At 43.5% G+C, this 22273-nt stretch overlaps 1 protein-coding gene across 21 annotated transcripts in view; it reads left to right on the forward strand.

Moving 5' to 3' along the window:
• The window catches only part of LOC140193984 (protein GREB1-like), a 458873-nt gene that overhangs the window by 203914 nt on the left and 232686 nt on the right, over nucleotides 1-22273 (forward strand). For 16 of the 21 annotated variants that reach the window (XM_072251241.1, XM_072251242.1, XM_072251240.1 and 13 more), the window contains 4 exons: nucleotides 884-1012; nucleotides 5307-5426; nucleotides 7133-7336; nucleotides 18964-19144. In XM_072251241.1, the coding sequence (XP_072107342.1) occupies nucleotides 884-1012; nucleotides 5307-5426; nucleotides 7133-7336; nucleotides 18964-19144 (634 nt within the window). Of the gene's footprint in view, nucleotides 1-842; nucleotides 1013-5306; nucleotides 5427-7132; nucleotides 7337-8190; nucleotides 8225-16159; nucleotides 17069-17209; nucleotides 17591-18963; nucleotides 19145-22273 lie in introns of those variants that run through there. The other 5 variants (XM_072251263.1, XM_072251253.1, XM_072251254.1 and 2 more) reach the window with 5 other exon arrangements.

Genomic DNA, 22273 nt, shown 5'->3' on the forward strand with positions numbered 1-22273 from the left:
TTAAAACTATGTTGTAGTGCAGTAAGTGGAGACTCTTAGGAAATTATGTGTCCACTCTGGAAACCTAAGAAATATTCATCCTATCACTTTAATCCCATTGACAAGAGAGAGAAGCTTCTTTAAAAAAGGTTTTACTTGAATTATTCTTAAAGACAGAGAGCTAGTCCAATGTATAGGACTACTCCTGTTTTTCCCTTGGCTCTGTTCTATGCAAACTCCATTCTCCAGGCTCTCCCACTGTCCTTCATTAAGATTTCAGTGAAATTAATGCAAGGTGGCTGGAGCAGTTTGTAATTTAAGTGTTTTTTTTAAACCAGGAATCTCCGTTCAATAAAAGGCCCCTATATAGCCAGTATTCAAGCTAACCAATCTGTTCAACTGGACTTTGGAAGAAATCCTTATGCATAGAATGCAAACACATACATGCACTTTTGTGGGAATAACCATTCCTGTATACTTCTGATATAACTCTGCAGTCAAAATAGGTTACTAATGTGTGGTTGTCGTGCATCATAGCTATATTGAGTCAGTGAGCGAAAAGCAAAACATTGCAGGTGCTTGAAGTCTGAAACAGAAATATCAAATGCTGGGGATAGTCAGCAGATCAGGGATCATCCGTGGATGGAGAAGCAGAATTGATGCTTCAAATCAATTATCTTTCATTTGAGCTAAAAGCTTAGGAATCATGTTTAATTTGTAGTCAAACAGGAGGGTTGGAGCGAATAATGGGAACATGTGGGAGGGTGGAGACACTGAGGTAAGTGGGGTGTTTGTGTTGCCTAAGAGAAGCTCTTAGAAGGCATGTTTATCTCTAATGATCTGTCTCTAATTCATTCTAAAAGGTTCCCTACTGTTCGTTTTTACGTACCTCTTATTTTTCAAGGGAAACATCAGGCTGTATTTTTGACTGGAAGAATGCTTGGTCCAAAAGAGCATCTGAAAGAAATTAACTATGAGCTTGTCACCGGGAAAATTGGGACATTAGGAGATTTCTTTAGCAGCCTTTGTCCAGGTAAATTATTGCTGTCACCAGCCTCCCCCCCCCCCCACCCCATTTCTTATTTCCTTATTATCTGGTTGCTTAGGAATTTGATTACATATTTGTGATGTGGGTGTTTATCAATGTAGGGGTGGGAAAACAGCCTTCATTTTCTGGCCCAGCGCCTCCATGAACTTACTTGACCTGAAATAGCACCTAACAACATCTTGTGTATGATGGAAGATCTGTTCATACGTCTTTCTGCCTTGGACCGGATTCTCAGACTGATGTGTCGTCCAAAATAGTAATGAGCCTACTGAAAACTAGAATCAAAATTAGGATTGTAGGAAATCTTCATTATCTCCAGAAACCTCAATATCATTTTGCTGCTGGTTGGATAAAAGAAAGGCCATTTCTCTTCAGGCTGCTGTAAGGCACTTGTTTAAGTAGGTCATGATAGTTGTCCAGGAGCTACACATAGTACTGGGAACATGTGTTGTAAAGTATCCTTGAAAGTGAATCTGCAGATTGTAGAATCTGTTCAGTTAAGTTTTCCACACCAGTTCAGGAGCGTGATAATTGTAGGGTAATACAGGTCCACAATCCCTCATCCGAAATCCTTGGGGTCAGTTGCATTTCGGAATTCAGAATTTTTCAGATTTCAGACCCCCCCCCCCCCCCCCCGATACCAAAAACCACGTATGCTCAAGTCCCGTATTTAACCTGGCTCAGTGCGGTGGACTTTAGGACCCGGCGACGCAACAAACATACGCACATCCTCCCATATACTTTAAATCATCTCTAGATTACTTATAATACCTAATACAATGTAAATGCTATGTAGTGTGGTAGTTCCGACACTATTTTCTTCAGTAAGACACCGCACAGACACACCACGATTAAGCTGCTACAATAACCCCACTTTCTGCATTATTGATAATGATAGGTAGATGCTTCCTTCTCTTTTCCTCATTGTTACCCATAGGGGTATCTGCAGCTCTTTTTGACATTTTCACAGTGAAATTAAACACAATGTCAACAGTAAACACAGAATATCAGCGAACAGCAAATGCACGTATAACCAGTACGAGCACTGAGCCGTAACTGATGTCTTGCGGCCTCTGCTAGTGCTGCCACGTCACACCTGAGTGACGTCAGCTTTTGACGAAAAAAAACTTCGGTTTTCGGAGCTGTTTGGATTTCAGAATTTCGGATAAAGGAATGTGCACCTGTAGTTATTACAGGTGCACATATGACAGTGCTCCATGTAAACGTATTCAGTGCTGAGAAGGGTTTTGCTTGTGATAGAATAAGTTGCTTACTATAGCCTTCAATGTTCCTATACTTTGGTGTTTCCATACCAGGCCATGATGCAACCAATTAGGATGCTCACTGCTGTGCCCCTATTGAAGTTGTTGAAATTTTTGATGTCAGATCCTCTGATATGATAACACCAAGGAATTTAAAGATACTGATCCTCTCCACCTCCAGACCCCAAATGAGAACTGACTCAAGGAACTCTCGCTTCTTCTTCCTGTAGTCAATAATTAGCTCTTTTTGGTTTTTGCTGATGTTGAGTGAGAAGTTGTTGTGGCACCACTCAACCATATTTTCAGTGTCCCTCTTATATGCTGTTTTGTCACCTCCTTTGATTCGACCAACAACAGTGGTGTCGTCAGCAAACTTAAATACAGCATTGGAGCTGTACTTTTCCACACAATAATAGGTTTCAAGTGAGTAAATCAGGGGCTTAACACAGAGACGTGGTGCATCTATGCTGATGGCAAATGTGGAGGAGATGTTGCTGATCTGTACTAACTGGAGTCTGCCAGTGAGCAATTTGAAGATTCAGTTGCACAGGAAGCTACCAAGGTGCAGGTCTTGGAACTTATTGATGAGTTTTAAGGAGATGGTAGTGTTGAATGCTGAGCTGTAGTCAATGAAGAACTCCCTGATGTCATTGTCCAGGAGTTTTGGAGTTGAGTGAAGAGCCAAAGAGATGGTTTCTGCTGTTGTCCTGTGGTGGTGGTAGGTAAACTGGCATTGACCTAGGTTGCTCTTCAGGCAGGAATTGATATGCTTCATGACCAACTGCTTGAAGTACTTCATCATGGTGTCATTGAATGATAGTTATTGAAGCAGGTGGGTACTTTAGACTGCTGAAGTGAGTGGTTGTAGAAGTCTGTAAACCCCCATCTAGACAAGTACAGGCCTTTAGTACTTGAGCAGTGGGCGAGTGAGGGCTAGACTTACTAAGGTGAGTGGGGTCTTTAAGGACTCTTTGTGAAGCTTGAGATCACTCGGTTTATTAGGCACTTGGCAAGGGCCAATAAAATGAAGTTAGGTTTGAAAAGAGAGGCCATTGTTGATCGGGCAGGGTTAGAGTGGGCAGCTGAGGCTTTAGCCCAAGAAGCTTTGCCTACAAGAGGCGAGATTACGGTAAGTTTCTGGTATGTTTCTTTCTTCCTTTATTGTTGCACAGATTGAGCAGTGGGAACGATAATCAGGACAGTGGAATTCTCCTCTTGTGGGGCGTGGGAAGACAGGGCGACCTCTAGTATCCCTGACAATTACTCTTGCAAGGAGTGCTTGCTGCTGCAGCTTCTTGCATGTTACATCAGGGAACTGATGCTGGAGTTGGACGAACTCTTCATTCGGGAGTCTAAAGAGTCTTTGAATGGAGATACAGGCAGGTAGTTACACCTAAGGTTCATGACACAGGTAACTGACTAACCGTCAGGAGAGAGATAGACAGCCATTGCTGAGTATACTTGTGGCTGTTCCCGCCAATAAAAACATAAATTTTTTGTGTACTATTGGGGAGCACAGCCCAGCAGAGGAAAGCAACAGAGTTCGTCTCTGGCACAGAGTCAGTTGATCTCTGTGACTCAGAAGGGAAGTGGGGGAGAAGGTGTAAGCAGTAGTGATTGGTTAGGGGAAGGGACAGGAAGTTCCTTGGTTGAGAATGCGATTCCTAGATGAGACATCTCGGATTGAGTCCTTGGCATTCTTGAGGAGGATGAGCAGTCAGAGGATGTGGTCCAGTGACATAGGCAGGAAGGAGTTTTAGGAGTTAGATGCTAAGTTAGGGTGCAGGACCTCCAGGATTGTGATCTCAGGGCCATTGCTGTTTGTCACATTTATGGATGACACCAAGATAGGGTTGTAGTGGATAATGAGAAAGACAATGAAAGCTTGCAGCGGGATCTGGACCAGCTGGAAAAATGGGAATGGAAAATGGCAGATGGAATTTAATGCCATGTGAAGTGTTTCACTTTAGGAACATCATCTAGGGTAGCACATACATAGTTAATGGTAGGACACTAAGGAGTGCGGTAGACAGAGGCATCTGACAATACAGATCCATAATTGCTTGGTGTCAAAGTGGATAAGGTCCTAAAGAGAGCTTTGGCACATTGGCCTTCATAAATTAAAATATTGAGTATAGGAGTTGTGATGTTATATTGAAATATTCATGGGTTAACAGTGAAAGGTGAAATATTTAAGGGAAACATAAGGTAGAACGTCTTCACTCAAGAGGGTGGTGCGAACGTGGAAATGGTGGATGCAGGTTCGATATGAACATTTAAGGGATGTTCGTATAGGTAAATGGATGAGAGGGCTGTGATCGAGGTGCAGGTTGATGGGTCTAGGTAGAATAACAGTTGGGCACAGTCTAGATGGGCTGAGATGACTGTTACCGTGTGGTATTTCTCTATGACTCTAATCTGTCAGGTCTTCCATCTGGAATGATCAGCCGATTTCCTGGTCCATCTTTAGGATAATGCCATAAAACTTCAGAGGATTATGACCGATGTTTCAATTGAACTATGATCAAGAGAAAAGTTTCTCTTGTCATCAGCAATAGTGGTACATTTCAAATGCTCATCTGTGGTTACCAACAGTAATTTTAGTTATGAAAAGCTGGACATTCCCCCCAAAGAAATGTTTTTTTCTATGTAAAGATCAAACCAGCAGGAAGAACTGATGAGAATTGAACAAAGCAAGAGAATCAGCACTAGGAAGTCTCCTTGGTGTCTTTGGTCAGTGTACAAGAAAATAAACATAAAGCTTTCTGAGAGGGAGTTTTGATCTGTGCTTACTTGATCAAATTTCAGTAAATTAATTCCATTTTGTGTTCAAAGGCCTTGAGAGCAAAGTCTGACAACTCCAAAATATATTTTAGATGAATGAGGAATGAAAATAAACCTTATGAGTATCAATGTATTCTACAACTGAAAATTTAAATGCCAAGACAATACTTCGTTTATTTGCCACATGTAACAAATAAGTTTATCATTTTTGCTTCTGTTGGTATTTTAACCAGATGGAGATCTCGACACACTCTTGAAAAAGTGCACTCTGGTAGAGAATAGTCAAGGTTTTGGTTTCAATGCTTCATTGAAGAAATCTGATGCCTCAGTTGAAAGATCAACAGTTTGTTCAGGTGAGCCTCCAAAATTCCCATCCAATTAGCTTATGAAATGAGGGGGCAGCCCCGCAGCTTTATAAGGCATTGGTCAGACTGTATTTGGAGTACTGTGAGCAGTTTTGAGCACTTTATTTAAGAAAGGATGTGGTGTCACGAAAGCAGTCCAGAGGAGGTTCATGAGAATGCTCCTGGGAGTGAGGAGTGTTCGATGGCTCTGGGCCTGTACTTACTGGAGCTTAGGAGATTGGTGGGGGATCCTACCAAATATTGAAAGGCCTAGACAGAGTGGACATGCAGAGAATGTTTCCAATTGTGGAAGCATTAGGGTTGAATGCCAAGTAGACTCAAGAGCGCTGAATGGCTTAATTCTGCTCATCAGGCTTATGGAAAGAATAAACAGTCTGGGCCTGGAGTTCAGAAGAATGAGCCCATAGAAACAATACAATTCTGAGAAGACTCATTTGGGTAGATGCTGTGAAGATGTTTTCACTTCTAAGTGAGTCTCAGATAACGAATTAGCCTCAAAACTAATATCAGGAAAAATATCTTCTCTGAGGGCTGTAAAAGTTTGGCATTCTTGAACCTTAGAGATCTGAGGATACTGAGTTATTATGTTTATTCAGGGTTGAGGTATTGAGGATGGTGAGGTTTGGACAGTGGAGTTGATTATTGAGGGATCACATGCCCCGCTCTTGCTTTAATTACTCATATTCTTCTGATAGAATACATTTTAATATCAGCAACATTAAAAATATATTTTTTTAGAAAGTCAATATTAGCTCACTTGTTCTGGGGAAAAGTGCAACAAAATAAGTGGAAAATGTTTGGATGTGAACATTATGCCTGTGTGTTGATGAATGTGAAAACAGAGGCAGCTATTTAACCTGCAAAATTGATTATCTCTATTATTGATTTTTTTAGAACCTAAACGAGGTAATGTAACAGACTATAATTTTGTAATCCCTATCATCATTTATACCTTGTATCAGTGTGTGGCATTTGTGGAGATTATTCCCTTGGTTTTCAGCAAAATTATGCAATAAGGTACAGAATGTGAATTGCAAAAATGGGAAGCAGCAAAGATCAATTTAGAGGCAGTATGATGCAAATTCGGCCACAAAGTGAGTAACGAAGTCGCTAAGATACTGGTCCTGTGTCCACTGGTAGGTGTGACAGTTCATCCAGAGAGACAAGCCGGAATCTCCTTAAGGCAACTGTGCAACCCAAATTCAAGTAATTCAAATAAAAGCATAAAATAAAAAGATACTGTTAGCAGTGGTAACCATGAAACTGAGGCTGCCTCCTCCTCCGCAAGTTTTTAGCTAATTAGTGATTGATAATAACTTTACACTCTATGAATGGATACATACAAAGAAAATAAAATGGAAATGGAAAGACTGGAATGAGAGAATTTGAGAGAAGTGGGTTTGCAGTTAGACGAGAATTGTGGTCATAAATTTTGTTATGTAAATGACAATGAAGGAATATTCAGAAAGTTGGAATCTGTTCTATAATTTTAAAAATATTGGCAGATTTATTTCATGTAGCATGGTTTCACCTTATACTAGTTAGTATGATATGGGGGAGTAAGGTCTATTCTGTGTGATTATAGTTTTTGTTGTCAATGTAGTTTGTCATATTCAGTGATCCAGTAAAGTCAATAAATTGAACTTTTAAAAGCAGTGATTAATATCTTTTGTTTTAATTTTTATCTCCACTAGCCACAATTTCAAACAAAGAAACATGTCATATTCATCCCATACAACTTGCTGCAGCTCGAAAGCTGTTATCTCATGTCTGCGCAATTGCTGACTCCAGCACGCAAAATCTGGATCTGGGCTCTTTTGAGAAGGTTGACTTCCTTATTTTGGTGCCTCCATCAGAAGTGGCTTACCAGCAGACAGTGCTGCGTGTCAGGCAGTCAGGTAATGTTGCAGTTTCAAGCACCTGTTAAATTTATGTTTCAGCTTTAAGTTTTACTTTTCTCACTTTTAGGATCACTGGCAGGGTCGGCATTCATTCCCATCCATATTTGCATTGAGAAGCAGGCGACGAGTCACCTCTTAACACACTGCACTCACTCAGTTGAAGGCACTTCCCTAAGACCCTGCAATGTCACCAGAATACTGTTACCTTTCATCAAGATGGTGTTGGATGTGTAGGTGGTGATGCTCCCACATACCTTCTGTGGCTGATCCTTTTTGTAGGGATGGTGAGTTTGGGAAGAATTGTCAAGAATATCCTAAGTGAGTAACTGTGGTGTATTTTGTAGTTGGTGGAAGTGGCAGCTACAGTGTTGTATAGTGGAGAGAGTGAATGTTTAGGTGGTGGATGAGGTTCAGGCAACTGGGCTTCTCTCTAAGTGGAAAAGCTTTGAACAATCAGGATGCAAGTCTCTTGCCGCAGGATACTTGGCCTCTGACTTGCTCTTGAAGGCACAGTATCTTTGGGTTATTTTTGGAAAAAGTATCTTTGGGTTATTTTTGGAAAAAGGTTTTTTCATGATTAATTTCAGGATGTTGACACAAATGCTTAGAATTTGAATGTTAAAGGCTACTCACATCTGCTGAAGCTTGAATGTTTGTAGACTATACAGCTTTAGGCCTGCAATACTTTGTTATTGGATCACAACATAGAACACTGAACATGGTGCTTTCAGAGTCATCTAATTTATTGATCACACAGGAGTTTGAAGTGCTCGCTGAATAACAAAATTGTCTTCTCCTTCTTTCTCTCTTAGGATTGGTCAATAAAGCATTTCTGTGAGCAAGGGATTTTGTTGAAGCCTTGAATTGAAAAACAAACTGCTTTAGGTACATTAGTTCTTGAAGACTTTGCAAACTGTAATGAGTCCAGGAAACATGAAATTGTAGCCTACCCCATCCACCACTCCCGACAACTAATGTAGGTTGAGCCACTAAAGTCCTTATTCAAGAACATTGCAACAGAACGTGTGTGCAAGCCCACACTCCATTGATCAGGTAGCTGAGTTGTCCTTTCTTCTAGCTCCGGGTACAGAGCATTTATTCTATAAATTCAATAAATAATAATTCAATAAGACTGAGCAAGCCTCTAGGCTAATCTCCACAGCATGACGACTGTCTTTATTTGAGCCAGTGTGATGTATGTGTCAGATCAAGTAAAGATTGCTTCATTTTGTTCTCCTGCTGCTTGATCATTGTATTTCTGGTTGGACATCTGGCTTTCTAAAAGGGGAAAAATGCAAGGCATGGTTATAAGTGAAGGAACTAGTTGGAACACCATAAAGTGCAGATCTATGTTGAGGCACTGAGATATATAGATGTCTTGTTATCATCATATGGTTGGAGAGTTCCCATATGGTTCTGATTTCCCAAAATGGTGCTGGCTAGATACAGTGATGCTTTGTGAGGAGCTAATACCATTTCTAACTGTTGTACCAAATATACTTTCTCTGGACTACAATCACTAATCACGGCGCGCTGGAATCCGTACTCGTTTGGGGCCTGGCCCTCTGGTAGGTGCTGCCATCCAGTGTTCGCTCAGTGGAAGAACAAGTTGGACCAGGACTGGGACTTTTTTTTTCTTTGTAACTGTGTGTTTCTTGGAAATCATAACCATAAGTCCAGTTGGTAATGTGAGTTACACCTTGTTCCTGGAGTAATGCTGTTTCGTTTTATGACCATTGTCTTGAGGGACATGTGCTTGACGTGTTATGTTCGGTTTTGTTTGTGCGGGAGGAGGGATTTGGGTGTCAACTTATCTGATCCACTTTGCTTATTTTTGTGCAGGAAGAGGAATTTGGGTGTTGATGTGCCTGTTGCGTTTTTTTGAGGGGTTGATGTGCCTGTTGCGTTTTTTTTGAGGGGTTGGTGTGCCTGTTGCGTTTTTTTTGAGGGGTTGGTGTGCCTGTTGCGTTTTTTTGAGGGGTTGGTGTGCCTGTTGCGTTTTTTTGGAGGGGTTGGTGTGCCTGTTGCGTTTTTTTGAGGGGTTGGTGTGCCTGTTGCGTTTTTTTGGAGGGGTTGGTGTGCCTGTTGCGTTTTTTTGGAGGGGTTGGTGTGCCTGTTGTGTTTTTTGGAGGGGTTGGTGTGCCTGTTGCGTTTTTTGGAGGGGTTGATGTGCCTGTAGCGTTTTTTTGGAGGGGTTGATGTGCCTGTTGCGTTTTTTTTGAGAGGTTGATGTGCCTGTTGCGTTTTTTGGAGGGGTTGATGTGCCTGTTGCGTTTTTTTGAGGGGTTGGTGTGCCTGTTGCGTTTTTTTGGAGGGGTTGGTGTGCCTGTTGCGTTTTTTTGAGGGGTTGATGTGCCTGTTGCGTTTTTTTGGAGGAGTTGATGTGCCTGTTGCGTTTTTTTGGAGGGGTTGATGTGCCTGTTGCATTTTTTTGGAGGGGTTGGTGTGCCTGTTGCGTTTTTTTGGAGGGGTTGATGTACCTGTTGCGTTTTTTGGAGGGGTTGGTGTGCCTGTTGCGTTTTTTTGGAGGGGTTGGTGTGCCTGTTGCGTTTTTTTGAGGGGTTGGTGTGCCTGTTGCGTTTTTTTGGAGGAGTTGGTGTGCCTGTTGCGTTTTTTTGAGGGGTTGATGTACCTGTTGCGTTTTTTTGGAGGGGTTGATGTGCCTGTTGCGTTTTTTTGAGGGGTTGGTGTGCCTGTTGCGTTTTTTTGGAGGGGTTGATGTGCCTGTTGCGTTTTTTTGAGGGGTTGATGTGCCTGTTGCGTTTTTTTGGAGGGGTTGGTGTGCCTGTTGCGTTTTTTTGGAGGGGTTGGTGTGCCTGTTGCGTTTTTTTGGAGGGGTTGGTGTGCCTGTTGCGTTTTTTGGAGGGGTTGATGTGCCTGTTGCGTTTTTTTGGAGGAGTTGGTGTGCCTGTTGCGTTTTTTTGAGGGGTTGATGTACCTGTTGCGTTTTTTTGGAGGGGTTGATGTGCCTGTTGCGTTTTTTTGAGGGGTTGGTGTGCCTGTTGCGTTTTTTTGAGGGGTTGGTGTGCCTGTTGCGTTTTTTGGAGGGGTTGGTGTGCCTGATGCGTTTTTTGGAGGGGTTGGTGTGCCTGTTGCGTTTTTTTGGAGGGGTTGGTGTGCCTGTTGCGTTTTTTTGGAGGGGTTGATGTACCTGTTGCGTTTTTTGGAGGGGTTGGTGTGCCTGTTGCGTTTTTTTGAGGGGTTGGTGTGCCTGTTGCGTTTTTTTGGAGGGGTTGGTGTGCCTGTTGCGTTTTTTTGAGGGGTTGATGTGCCTGTTGCGTTTTTTTGGAGGGGTTGATGTGCCTGTTGCGTTTTTTTGAGGGGTTGGTGTGCCTGTTGCGTTTTTTTGGAGGGGTTGGTGTGCCTGTTGCGTTTTTTTGGAGGGGTTGGTGTGCCTGTTGCGTTTTTTTGAGGGGTTGGTGTGCCTGTTGCGTTTTTTTGGAGGGGTTGGTGTGCCTGTTGCGTTTTTTTGAGGGGTTGGTGTGCCTGTTGCGTTTTTTTGGAGGGGTTGGTGTGCCTGTTGCGTTTTTTTGGAGGGGTTGGTGTGCCTGTTGCGTTTTTTTGAGGGGTTGGTGTGCCTGTTGCGTTTTTTTGGAGGGGTTGATGTGCCTGTTGCGTTTTTTTGAGGGGTTGGTGTGCCTGTTGCGTTTTTTTGGAGGGGTTGGTGTGCCTGTTGCGTTTTTTTGGAGGGGTTGGTGTGCCTGTTGCGTTTTTTTGAGAGGTTGATGTGCCTGTTGCGTTTTTTGGAGGGGTTGGTGTGCCTGTTGCGTTTTTTGGAGGGGTTGGTGTGCCTGTTCTGTTTTTTTTGGAGGGGTTGGTGTGCCTGCTGCGTTTTTTTGGAGGGGTTGGTGTGCCTGTTGCGTTTTTTTGGAGGGGTTGGTGTGCCTGTTGCGTTTTTTGGAGGGGTTGATGTGCCTGTTGTGTTTTTTTTGAGGGGTTGGTGTGCCTGTTGCGTTTTTTTGGAGGGGTTGATGTGCCTGTTGCATTTTTTTGGAGGGGTTGATGTGCCTGTTGCGTTTTTTTGGAGGGGTTGGTGTGCCTGTTGCGTTTTTTTGGAGGGGTTGGTGTGCCTGTTGCGTTTTTTTGGAGGGGTTGGTGTGCCTGTTGCGTTTTTTTGAGGGGTTGGTGTGCCTGTTGCGTTTTTTTGAGGGGTTGGTGTGCCTGTTGCATTTTTTTGGAGAGGTTGATGTGCCTGTTGCGTTTTTTTGAGGGGTTGGTGTGCCTGTTGCGTTTTTTTGGAGGGGTTGATGTGCCTGTTGCGTTTTTTTGAGGGGTTGGTGTGCCTGTTGCGTTTTTTTGGAGGGGTTGATGTGCCTGTTGCGTTTTTTTGAGGGGTTGGTGTGCCTGTTGCGTTTTTTTGGAGGGGTTGGTGTGCCTGTTGCGTTTTTTGGAGGGGTTGGTGTGCCTGTTGCGTTTTTTTGAGGGGTTGGTGTGCCTGTTGCGTTTTTTGGAGGGGTTGGTGTGCCTGTTGCGTTTTTTTGAGGGGTTGGTGTGCCTGTTGCGTTTTTTTGAGGGGTTGATGTGCCTGTTGCGTTTTTTTGAGGGGTTGATGTGCCTGTTACGTTTTTTTGGAGGGGTTGATGTGCCTGTTGCGTTTTTTTGGAGGGGTTGGTGTGCCTGTTGCGTTTTTTTGAGGGGTTGATGTGCCTGTTGCGTTTTTTTGGAGGGGTTGATGTGCCTGTTGCGTTTTTTTGAGGGGTTGGTGTGCCTGTTGCGTTTTTTTGGAGGGGTTGGTGTGCCTGTTGCGTTTTTTTGGAGGGGTTGGTGTGCCTGTTGCGTTTTTTTGAGGGGTTGGTGTGCCTGTTGCGTTTTTTTGGAGGGGTTGGTGTGCCTGTTGCGTTTTTTTGGAGGGGTTGGTGTGCCTGTTGCGTTTTTTTGAGGGGTTGGTGTGCCTGTTGCGTTTTTTTGGAGGGGTTGGTGTGCCTGTTGCGTTTTTTTGGAGGGGTTGGTGTGCCTGTTGCGTTTTTTTGAGGGGTTGGTGTGCCTGTTGCGTTTTTTTGGAGGGGTTGATGTGCCTGTTGCGTTTTTTTGAGGGGTTGGTGTGCCTGTTGCGTTTTTTTGGAGGGGTTGGTGTGCCTGTTGCGTTTTTTTGGAGGGGTTGGTGTGCCTGTTGCGTTTTTTTGAGAGGTTGATGTGCCTGTTGCGTTTTTTGGAGGGGTTGGTGTGCCTGTTGCGTTTTTTGGAGGGGTTGGTGTGCCTGTTCTGTTTTTTTTGGAGGGGTTGGTGTGCCTGCTGCGTTTTTTTGGAGGGGTTGGTGTGCCTGTTGCGTTTTTTTGGAGGGGTTGGTGTGCCTGTTGCGTTTTTTGGAGGGGTTGATGTGCCTGTTGCGTTTTTTTTGAGGGGTTGGTGTGCCTGTTGCGTTTTTTTGGAGGGGTTGATGTGCCTGTTGCATTTTTTTGGAGGGGTTGATGTGCCTGTTGCGTTTTTTTGGAGGGGTTGGTGTGCCTGTTGCGTTTTTTTGGAGGGGTTGGTGTGCCTGTTGCGTTTTTTTGGAGGGGTTGGTGTGCCTGTTGCGTTTTTTTGAGGGGTTGGTGTGCCTGTTGCATTTTTTTGGAGAGGTTGATGTGCCTGTTGCGTTTTTTTGAGGGGTTGGTGTGCCTGTTGCGTTTTTTTGGAGGGGTTGATGTGCCTGTTGCGTTTTTTTGAGGGGTTGGTGTGCCTGTTGCGTTTTTTTGGAGGGGTTGATGTGCCTGTTGCGTTTTTTTGAGGGGTTGGTGTGCCTGTTGCGTTTTTTTGGAGGGGTTGGTGTGCCTGTTGCGTTTTTTGGAGGGGTTGGTGTGCCTGTTGCGTTTTTTTGAGGGGTTGGTGTGCCTGTTGCGTTTTTTGGAGGGGTTGGTGTGCCTGTTGCGTTTTTTTGAGGGGTTGGTGTGCCTGTTGCGTTTTTTTGAGGGGTTGATGTGCCTGTTGCGTTTTTTTGAGGGGTTGATGTGCCTGTTACGTTTTTTTGGCGGGGTTGATGTGCCTGTTGCGTTTTTTTGGAGGGGTTGGTGTGCCTGTTGCGTTTTTTTGGAGGGGTTGGTGTGCCTGTTGCGTTTTTTTGGAGGGGTTGGTGTGCCTGTTGCGTTTTTTTGAGAGGTTGGTGTGCCTGTTGCGTTTTTTTGAGAGGTTGATGTGCCTGTTGCGTTTTTTTTGGAGGGGTTGGTGTGCCTGTTGCGTTTTTTTGGAGGGGTTGATGTGCCTGTTGCGTTTTTTTGAGGGGTTGGTGTGCCTGTTGCGTTTTTTTGGAGGGGTTGGTGTGCCTGTTGCGTTTTTTTGGAGGGGTTGGTGTGCCTATTGCGTTTTTTTGAGGGGTTGATGTACCTGTTGCGTTTTTTTTGGAGGGGTTGGTGTGCCTGTTGCGTTTTTTTGGAGGGGTTGGTGTGCCTGTTGCGTTTTTTTGAGGGGTTGATGTGCCTGTTGCGTTTTTTTGGAGAGGTTGGTGTGCCTGTTGCGTTTTTTTGAGGGGTTGGTGTGCCTGTTGCGTTTTTTTGAGGGGTTTGTGTGCCTGTTGCGTTTTTTTGGAGGGGTTGGTGTGCCTGTTGCGTTTTTTTGAGGGGTTGGTGTGCCTGTTGCGTTTTTTTGGAGGAGTTGGTGTGCCTGTTGCGTTTTTTTGGAGGGGTTGATGTGCCTGTTGCGTTTTTTTGGAGGGGTTGGTGTGCCTGTTGCGTTTTTTTGAGGGGTTGGTGTGCCTGTTGCGTTTTTTGGAGGGGTTGGTGTGCCTGTTGCGTTTTTTTGAGGGGTTGGTGTGCCTGTTGCGTTTTTTTGGAGGAGTTGGTGTGCCTGTTGCGTTTTTTTGGAGGGGTTGATGTGCCTGTTGCGTTTTTTTGGAGGGGTTGATGTGCCTGTTGCGTTTTTTTGAGGGGTTGGTGTGCCTGTTGCGTTTTTTTGGAGGGGTTGATGTGCCTGTTGCGTTTTTTTGAGGGGTTGGTGTGCCTGTTGCGTTTTTTTGGAGGGGTTGGTGTGCCTGTTGCGTTTTTTGGAGGGGTTGGTGTGCCTGTTGCGTTTTTTGGAGGGGTTGGTGTGCCTGTTGCGTTTTTTTGAGGGGTTGGTGTGCCTGTTGCGTTTTTTTGGAGGAGTTGGTGTGCCTGTTGCGTTTTTTTGGAGGGGTTGATGTGCCTGTTGCGTTTTTTTGGAGGGGTTGATGTGCCTGTTGCGTTTTTTTGAGGGGTTGGTGTGCCTGTTGCGTTTTTTTGGAGGAGTTGATGTGCCTGTTGCGTTTTTTTGAGGGGTTGGTGTGCCTGTTGCGTTTTTTTGGAGGGGTTGGTGTGCCTGTTGCGTTTTTTGGAGGGGTTGGTGTGCCTGTTGCGTTTTTTTGAGGGGTTGGTGTGCCTGTTGCGTTTTTTGGAGGGGTTGGTGTGCCTGTTGCGTTTTTTTGAGGGGTTGGTGTGCCTGTTGCGTTTTTTTGAGGGGTTGATGTGCCTGTTGCGTTTTTTTGAGGGGTTGATGTGCCTGTTGCGTTTTTTTGAGGGGTTGGTGTGCCTGTTGCGTTTTTTTGGAGGGGTTGGTGTGCCTGTTGCGTTTTTTTGGAGGGGTTGGTGTGCCTGTTGCGTTTTTTTGAGGGGTTGGTGTGCCTGTTGCGTTTTTTGGAGGGGTTGGTGTGCCTGTTGCGTTTTTTTGAGGGGTTTGTGTGCCTGTTGTGTTTTTTTGAGGGGTTGGTGTGCCTGTTGCGTTTTTTTGAGGGGTTGATGTGCCTGTTGCGTTTTTTTGGAGGGGTTGGTGTGCCTGTTGCGTTTTTTGGAGGGGTTGGTGTGCCTGTTGCGTTTTTTGGAGGGGTTGGTGTGCCTGTTCTGTTTTTTTTGGAGGGGTTGGTGTGCCTGTTGCGTTTTTTTGGAGGGGATGGTGTGCCTGCTGCGTTTTTTTGGAGGGGTTGGTGTGCCTGTTGCGTTTTTTTGGAGGGGTTGGTGTGCCTGTTGCGTTTTTTGGAGGGGTTGGTGTGCCTGTTGCGTTTTTTTTGAGGGGTTGGTGTGCCTGTTGCGTTTTTTTGAGGGGTTTGTGTGCCTGTTGCGTTTTTTTGAGGGGTTGGTGTGCCTGTTGCGTTTTTTTGGAGGGGTTGGTGTGCCTGTTCTGTTTTTTGGAGGGGTTGGTGTGCCTGTGGCGTTTTTTGGAGGGGTTGATGTGCCTGTTGCGTTTTTTTGAGGGGTTGATGTGCCTGTTGCGTTTTTTTTGAGGGGTTGGTGTGCCTGTTGCGTTTTTTTGGAGGGGTTGGTGTGCCTGTTGCGTTTTTTTGGAGGGGTTGGTGTGCCTGTTGCATTTTTTGGAGGAGTTGATGTGCCTGTTGCGTTTTTTTGGAGGGGTTGGTGTGCCTGTTGCGTTTTTTGGAGGGGTTGGTGTGCCTGTTGCGTTTTTTTGGAGGGGTTTGTGTGCCTGTTGCGTTTTTTGGAGGGGTTGATGTGCCTGTTGCGTTTTTTTGAGGGGTTGATGTGCCTGTTGCGTTTTTTTGGAGGGGTTGATGTGCCTGTTGCGTTTTTTTGAGAGGTTGATGTGCCTGTTGCGTTTTTTTGAGAGGTTGGTGTGCCTGTTGCGTTTTTTTGGAGGGGTTGGTGTGCCTGTTGCGTTTTTTTGGAGGGGTTGGTGTGCCTGTTGCGTTTTTTGGAGCGGTTGGTGTGCCTGTTCTGTTTTTTGGAGCGGTTGGTGTGCCTGTTGTGTTTTTTTGAGGGGTTGATGTGCCTGTTGCGTTTTTTTGGAGGGGTTGGTGTGCCTGTTGTGTTTTTTTGAGGGGTTGATGTGCCTGTTGCGTTTTTTGGAGGGGTTGGTGTGCCTGTTGCGTTTTTTTTGTGGGGAGGTGGGATTTGGGGGTTTATTATCACGCTGCCTTCCGTTTTTTTCTTCTTGGTTTCACAGCTACCCGCAGAATTGAGGAATTTCGGACTTGGATACTTTGATAATGAAATGAACTTTTGAACATAGGAGCAGAATTAGGCCATTCGTCCCATTGATTCTCCTCCAGCATTTGATCATGGTTGATCCATTTCCCTCTCAATCCCATTCTTTACCTTCTCCCGGTAACCTTTCACACCCTGACTTACCAAGAATCCGTCTTAAAACTACCCAAAGACCTGGCCTCCACAGCCACCTGTGGTAATGAATTCTACAGATTCATCACCCTCTGGCTAAAGGAGTTTTAAGTGGACGTCAGTCTATTTTGGACCTAGACTCCCCCACTACTGAAACATCCTCTCCACATCCACTCTATCTATTCACGTTGGTTGAATGATAATTGAACTTGAATCCGCAGCCTGTAATTTCCCTTTGGGAGTTGTGCTTTTGAACAGTCTGTACAACCTGGCGTTTTGTGGTATCCTGGAGGAGTCAGCCAACTGGACTCTTGAGAATGCAGGTATGGCTGCATCAGCCATTGTTGGAACAGAATGCAGGCTGGATTGAAACTTCAGGTCAGGTCGAAACTTTGGGTCAGGTTGAAACTTTGATTCGGTTTGAAACTTCAGACCAGATTGAAGTGGTGGGACCTGGGACCAAGACTGAAAAATAAACCGATGTTTAGCCCTTTTAAGTGTCGCGCCAGATTGAAATGATTAAGGCGTCGAGGCTAAGGGCAAAGGAATAACTGATGTTCAGCTTGCTATTCCGAGAGGTTTCACCTGCTTCGGTGCTGAACAGCAGACATCCCACCTCTCCCGGAAGTTACGGGAGTCTCCCGCATACCGATAGTGGCTCCCCGATGCCCGGATATTATATACAATATCCCAGAAATAGATTTTTTTGAGCAGGAGAGGGAGAGCGGCATCCTGATTGGTCTCTCTTTGTGCTAAGAGTGGTTCCCAAAACCACCGGGCCGTGAGGAAACGATACGAGTCAGCTGCACCTTTCCTCATTCCCTGTCACGCACTGTTGAATTTGAACGCACACGAGATCATCAGTGACCCAAGACATGCAAAGGAATGGGTCCGTGACCCATTTGTGAAAGTCTCTGGTGAATCATCCATGTCAGCGCGGGAAGAAGATCAACTCCTGGAGCTTGCAAGTGACAGCAGTTGAAAAGTATGTTTGACATAACATCTCCGCTGGCATTCTGGATCAAAGTCAAGGCTGAATATCCTGAGATAGCCTCAGAAGCACTGAAAATGTTGCTTCCATTTCCAACATATCTCTGCGAAGCGGAGTTTTCTGCAATGAATGCAACAAAAACTAAATTGCGGAATTGACTGGATATAAGGAACCCCCTTCGAGTATCGCTGACTCCCATTACCCCTCAATCGGACCATCTTGTTGCAGGAAAACAAGCCCGGGGCTCCCACTGATTCAGCGATATTGGTGTGTTGCAATGATTTTATATGTTCATACGGGGAAAATATGTGCTGTGTGTTTAATATCCAAACGTTACTTAAAATGTGATGATGCAATTGACTTATCACCTATATTCCGGTTGTGATTAACACCCCTGCCCCCGGTCGGCCGGTCCACAAGAATATTGCCAATATTAAACTGGTCCGCGGTACATAAAAGGTCGGGGACCCATGCTAAGTAGACCTATCAGTTTTCTCTGTGGGCAGGCTTTACAGTCGACCTCAAAAATAATGACAGTGTTGCTCGCTGCACTGTTTGCAACAGTGACTTTTCTATTGCCCATGGTGGGTTAAAATGTAAAAGACATGTTGAGGTGAGTTTAACAGGTGTCATTCATTCATTAGCATAGCTAACGTTATTTAAACTAGCTGGCTGGCTGCTAAGGAGCTACTCTATTCATGTCCAACTTGATGAGGCCAAACTCCCTGTAGACTTGCTTAAAGTTATAATAGCATAAACATGATAATATAATATAGTATTAGTACATATTTTAATGTCACATTTTCTGCATATACCCAACTTGGTTTACAGATTAGACAAAATCACTAAAAGTATTACACACACCCTTGGAGGTCGGGGTGGGGGGGAGGGTTGTGTGTGGATATGGGGTTGCAGGGGGCAGGGATGCTACCTCCCTGAAATGGTGGTGCTACCTCCCTGAAATGAGTTTTTGCAGGGTGGGATGTCTGGAACTGGCTCCATAGCCATGTACCCACTTTTGGGGATTTTCTGGTTCATGTTGTGTGTTATTTATTTACTTTACTTTTCGCACATTAGATGTTTCGCGATCTTTGTGTGAGGTTTTTCATGAATTCTATTGTGTTCCTTTGTTTTATGGCTGCCTGCAAGAAGAATTTCAAGCTTGTATGTGCTATATGCTTTGATTGTAAATGTACTTTGATCTTTGAATATTCTGGATACACGTTAATAGCTTAGGTCATTGCAGTTTGTCTAAATAGTCTCTCGTTAGAAAATTGACCTGGCTGCTGCTACTTGTGTCCTTCCAGCAAGCTGCAGTTCAAGTAGCCCACAGTGATGTGCAAAGACAGCTATCAGCACGTACAGCTGTATTCAGTGAAGAGCATTTGGCACAGATTGTGTTTATTAAAGAAGAATATCTTTAATCTCCAAAAAATTAGGATGTTTTAATGTAGATCTTTCCTCCCAGTTAGGAATTGCATTTGATAGTTAAGTTTTTATGTAAGCTATGTTTGGTATTTAAAGCAGGTCAACAGATCTAATCACGGACAATTATTTTCAGGGGATCACTTAAAGCAAATCTGCACCTGAAATAGTGCTTTTGGATTCACTGATATTTCATCTTGTGTATTGTTTTGCAGGGATCTTGGGGGATCTTGGATTGGAGGCAGAATCTGTAGCAGATCAGTGTGCAGAACATTATGTTATGAAGCTTACTGCAGAAGCTCAGAGCAAGTTTGAAGCTTTTCAGCAAAGAGTATTAAACAGCCGTTACACATTATTCATACTGATCCATGACCATGCACATTGGGATTTGACAAGGTGAATGTCTGACATACATTTCACTCTTTGGAGTTCTATAAACAAGATCCTGATTTTTTTTTTGGCTGTGGGATGATTGTGACTCTGCTATATCCATAATTTGAATTGCAGTCCACTCACATGCTTTTGTTTCTTATAACTTAGTTTGTGAGCTTGCATCGTATTCCTTCTGTCTTGTTCAGTTTGTGGGGCTGCTCTTGAATGTGCCTTATTCTGCCACTGTTGACTGGTGTCTGACATTAATATGTCGTGGTTGTCACCTTCCCCACCACCACCAAACCCTTCATTCAGTGCCAGCCACTGGGCTGTACTCTCACTTAGCTGGAGTCCTGGAACAGCACTGTAATGCGCTTAATATTGGATTAGTTGTGAAACTCTTACTGAAGGTCTGTGTTTTAATTCCTCTTGATTTTGCATTTTGTATACAGTGAACTGCATAGTGTCTCTCATGTTAAGAGTGCTCAAGACACTTTTGTACATAATCATGTGTGTATAATCATGGTATTTAAGAATATATCACTTACGGGATGAAAAAATACTTAGTGATGAAAACATGACATGTGCTTCTGGAAATACAGTCAATATATAGTCTTAATCTGTATATCACTGTAAATAATGCGTGTAGTCAGAAAACTTTGTCACATTCTTTCTTTGTATTTCAGATTTATAGTAAATAATGACATCAGCTAGGGAATTCCATTTGTATCAAAGGCAAGATTATAAAATTTACAAACAAGAGAAAATCTGCGGATGCTGGAAATCTGAGCGCGCGCGCACACACACACACACACACACACACACACACACACACAAATGCTGGAGGAACTCAGCAGACCAGGCAGCATCTATGGAAAAAAGTACAGTCGATGTTTAGGGCCGAAACCCTTTGGCAGGACTAAACTACAAAATTTAGTTTTGTTACATTTCAGGGTTGGGTTGCATACCAATAAGCTTTAGCAGTGGTGGTCTGGACATCAGTAACAAAATTTGTCCCTAACACCTAAATAAGGATGTGAGATGTGTAGCGTGTTTTTCATTCAGATAATCTGATATAAATTTTTTGTTCTTTCCATTCTCAAACTATATTTTTGACTGTCTCAGTTAAATGGTTAAACGGTGCTCTGCTATTGATTCTGAGTTGGTGACGTGTTTTTTTCTTTTTAAAATCAGATTGTGCCCCATGACTTCAGGTGTAGATTCTTAAATAAGGTTTTCATAAGCAAGAATAGTGCAGTGCCATTGCTAGTGCGTGTTTCCAGCAGTTAGAGCTGTTTTAACAAATGTTAACACCATTAATATGTGAAGAAAGCCTCTTGCCATGTCTGTTGGAAGCATCAAACAGAGCATCATATGATATAACTGTGGTATGGTTAAATGTGCCAGTGATTTAGAAAAGGTGATATTGATGCTTCAAGAGATATTCGCCAATGCCTGTAGAAATGAGCGGAAGATTTCTGTAGAATATTTGAGCATATAGAATATGTACAGATTTCTTTATGTTTGAGAGATAAATGTTGGCCAGGCCAGTAATGCTTTCTTTTCAAAAATGCCTTTTGGACCTTTTACATTCGCCTGGGGGAAGGTTGGGCCTTAGTTTAACATGGTGAACAACAGCATTGGCAGATTAGCCCTATTCTTGTTCTGCCAAATATTTGTAGTCACAGCTTTTTGTGAAACATCGTGAGATGTATGAATATATTATACAATCTTTCTGGCTTTTGCATTTGAGAATGATGCCACCTAAAATTAGCTAGCAATGCAAATACTAATGGACAATCTTGCATCATTACATGAAATTTGTATACTTACAATTTGAGGCTTAGTAGTCTGATCCACCATATTTAAGTTGCTGCTGCTTGTCTGTTAAAGGCCTGTGTCAAACTACTCATAACTTTTTTTTTACTTCAGTATTGCTTTTTTAAGAGGCTGTTTCTATATTGCTTGTTATAACACGGAATTTTGGAATTGTATGTTATCAAGCTGGCATAATAGTGGTTGGGCACATTAAGACCATTACAAATTGAGTAGAGAATTGACAACAACTGATCTGGTGTTATGGTAATTTGTTTTACGCTTTCTTTTGAGCATTGGTGTTCAGAAATTAAGTAAAATCAACTCTGTTGTCCAAGTGTTGAGAAAGGGAAATTTAATTTTACTTCTTCTAGAAATCGATCAGCCGATCTCTAACTGATAGATTTAAGTTTGCTGGTGACACCGCAGTTGTAGGCTGAATCAAAGGTGGTGATGAACCAGTATATAGGAGGGAGACTGAAAATCTGGCTGAGTGGTACCATAACAATAACCTCAAACAATGTCAAGGAGCTGATTATAGACTTCAGGAGAAGGAAGCCAGGGGTCCATGAGCCAGTCCTCTTTGCAGGAGCAGAGGTGGAGATGGTCAGCAAACTTTAAACTCCTCGGTGTTGTTATTTTGGGGGACCTGTCCTGGGCCCAGCACTAAGTGCAATTACAAAGAAAGCACGGCCGTGCCTCTACTTGCTTAAGAGTTTGTGAAGATTCGGCATGACTTCTAAAACATGGACAAACTTATATATATAATAGATGAGTAGTGGAGTGTATATTGACTGGCTACATCACAGCCTAGTATGGAAACACCAATGAACTTGAATGGAAAATCCTACAAAAAGTAATGGATACGGCCAGTCATTGAGCACATCTACATGAAACGTTGCAGGAAAACAGCATCCACCATTAGGGGCTCCCTCCACCTAGGCCATGCTCTCTTCTCATTGCTGCCATCAGGAAGAAGGTACAAGTGCCTCAGGATTCACACCACCAAGTTCAGGAACAGTTACAACCCCTCAACCATCGGGCTGTGGAACAAAAGGGGATAACTTCGCTCAACTTCAATAACCCCATCATTGGAATGTTCCCACTACCAAAAGATTCACTTTCTAGGATTCTTCATCTTCTCTTGATATTTATTGCTTATATTTATTATAATTATTTCTTCTTTTTGTATTTGCACAGTTTTTTGTGTTTTGCACTCTGGTTGAACACCATAGGTGGGCAGTCTTTGATTGATGATTCTGTTATGGCTATGCTATAGATATATTGAGTATTCCCACTAGAAAATGAATCTCAGGGTTGTATTCATTTTATTTATTT

This window comes from Mobula birostris, chromosome 2, assembly GCF_030028105.1.
Source record: "Mobula birostris isolate sMobBir1 chromosome 2, sMobBir1.hap1, whole genome shotgun sequence".
NCBI lineage: Eukaryota > Metazoa > Chordata > Chondrichthyes > Myliobatiformes > Myliobatidae > Mobula > Mobula birostris.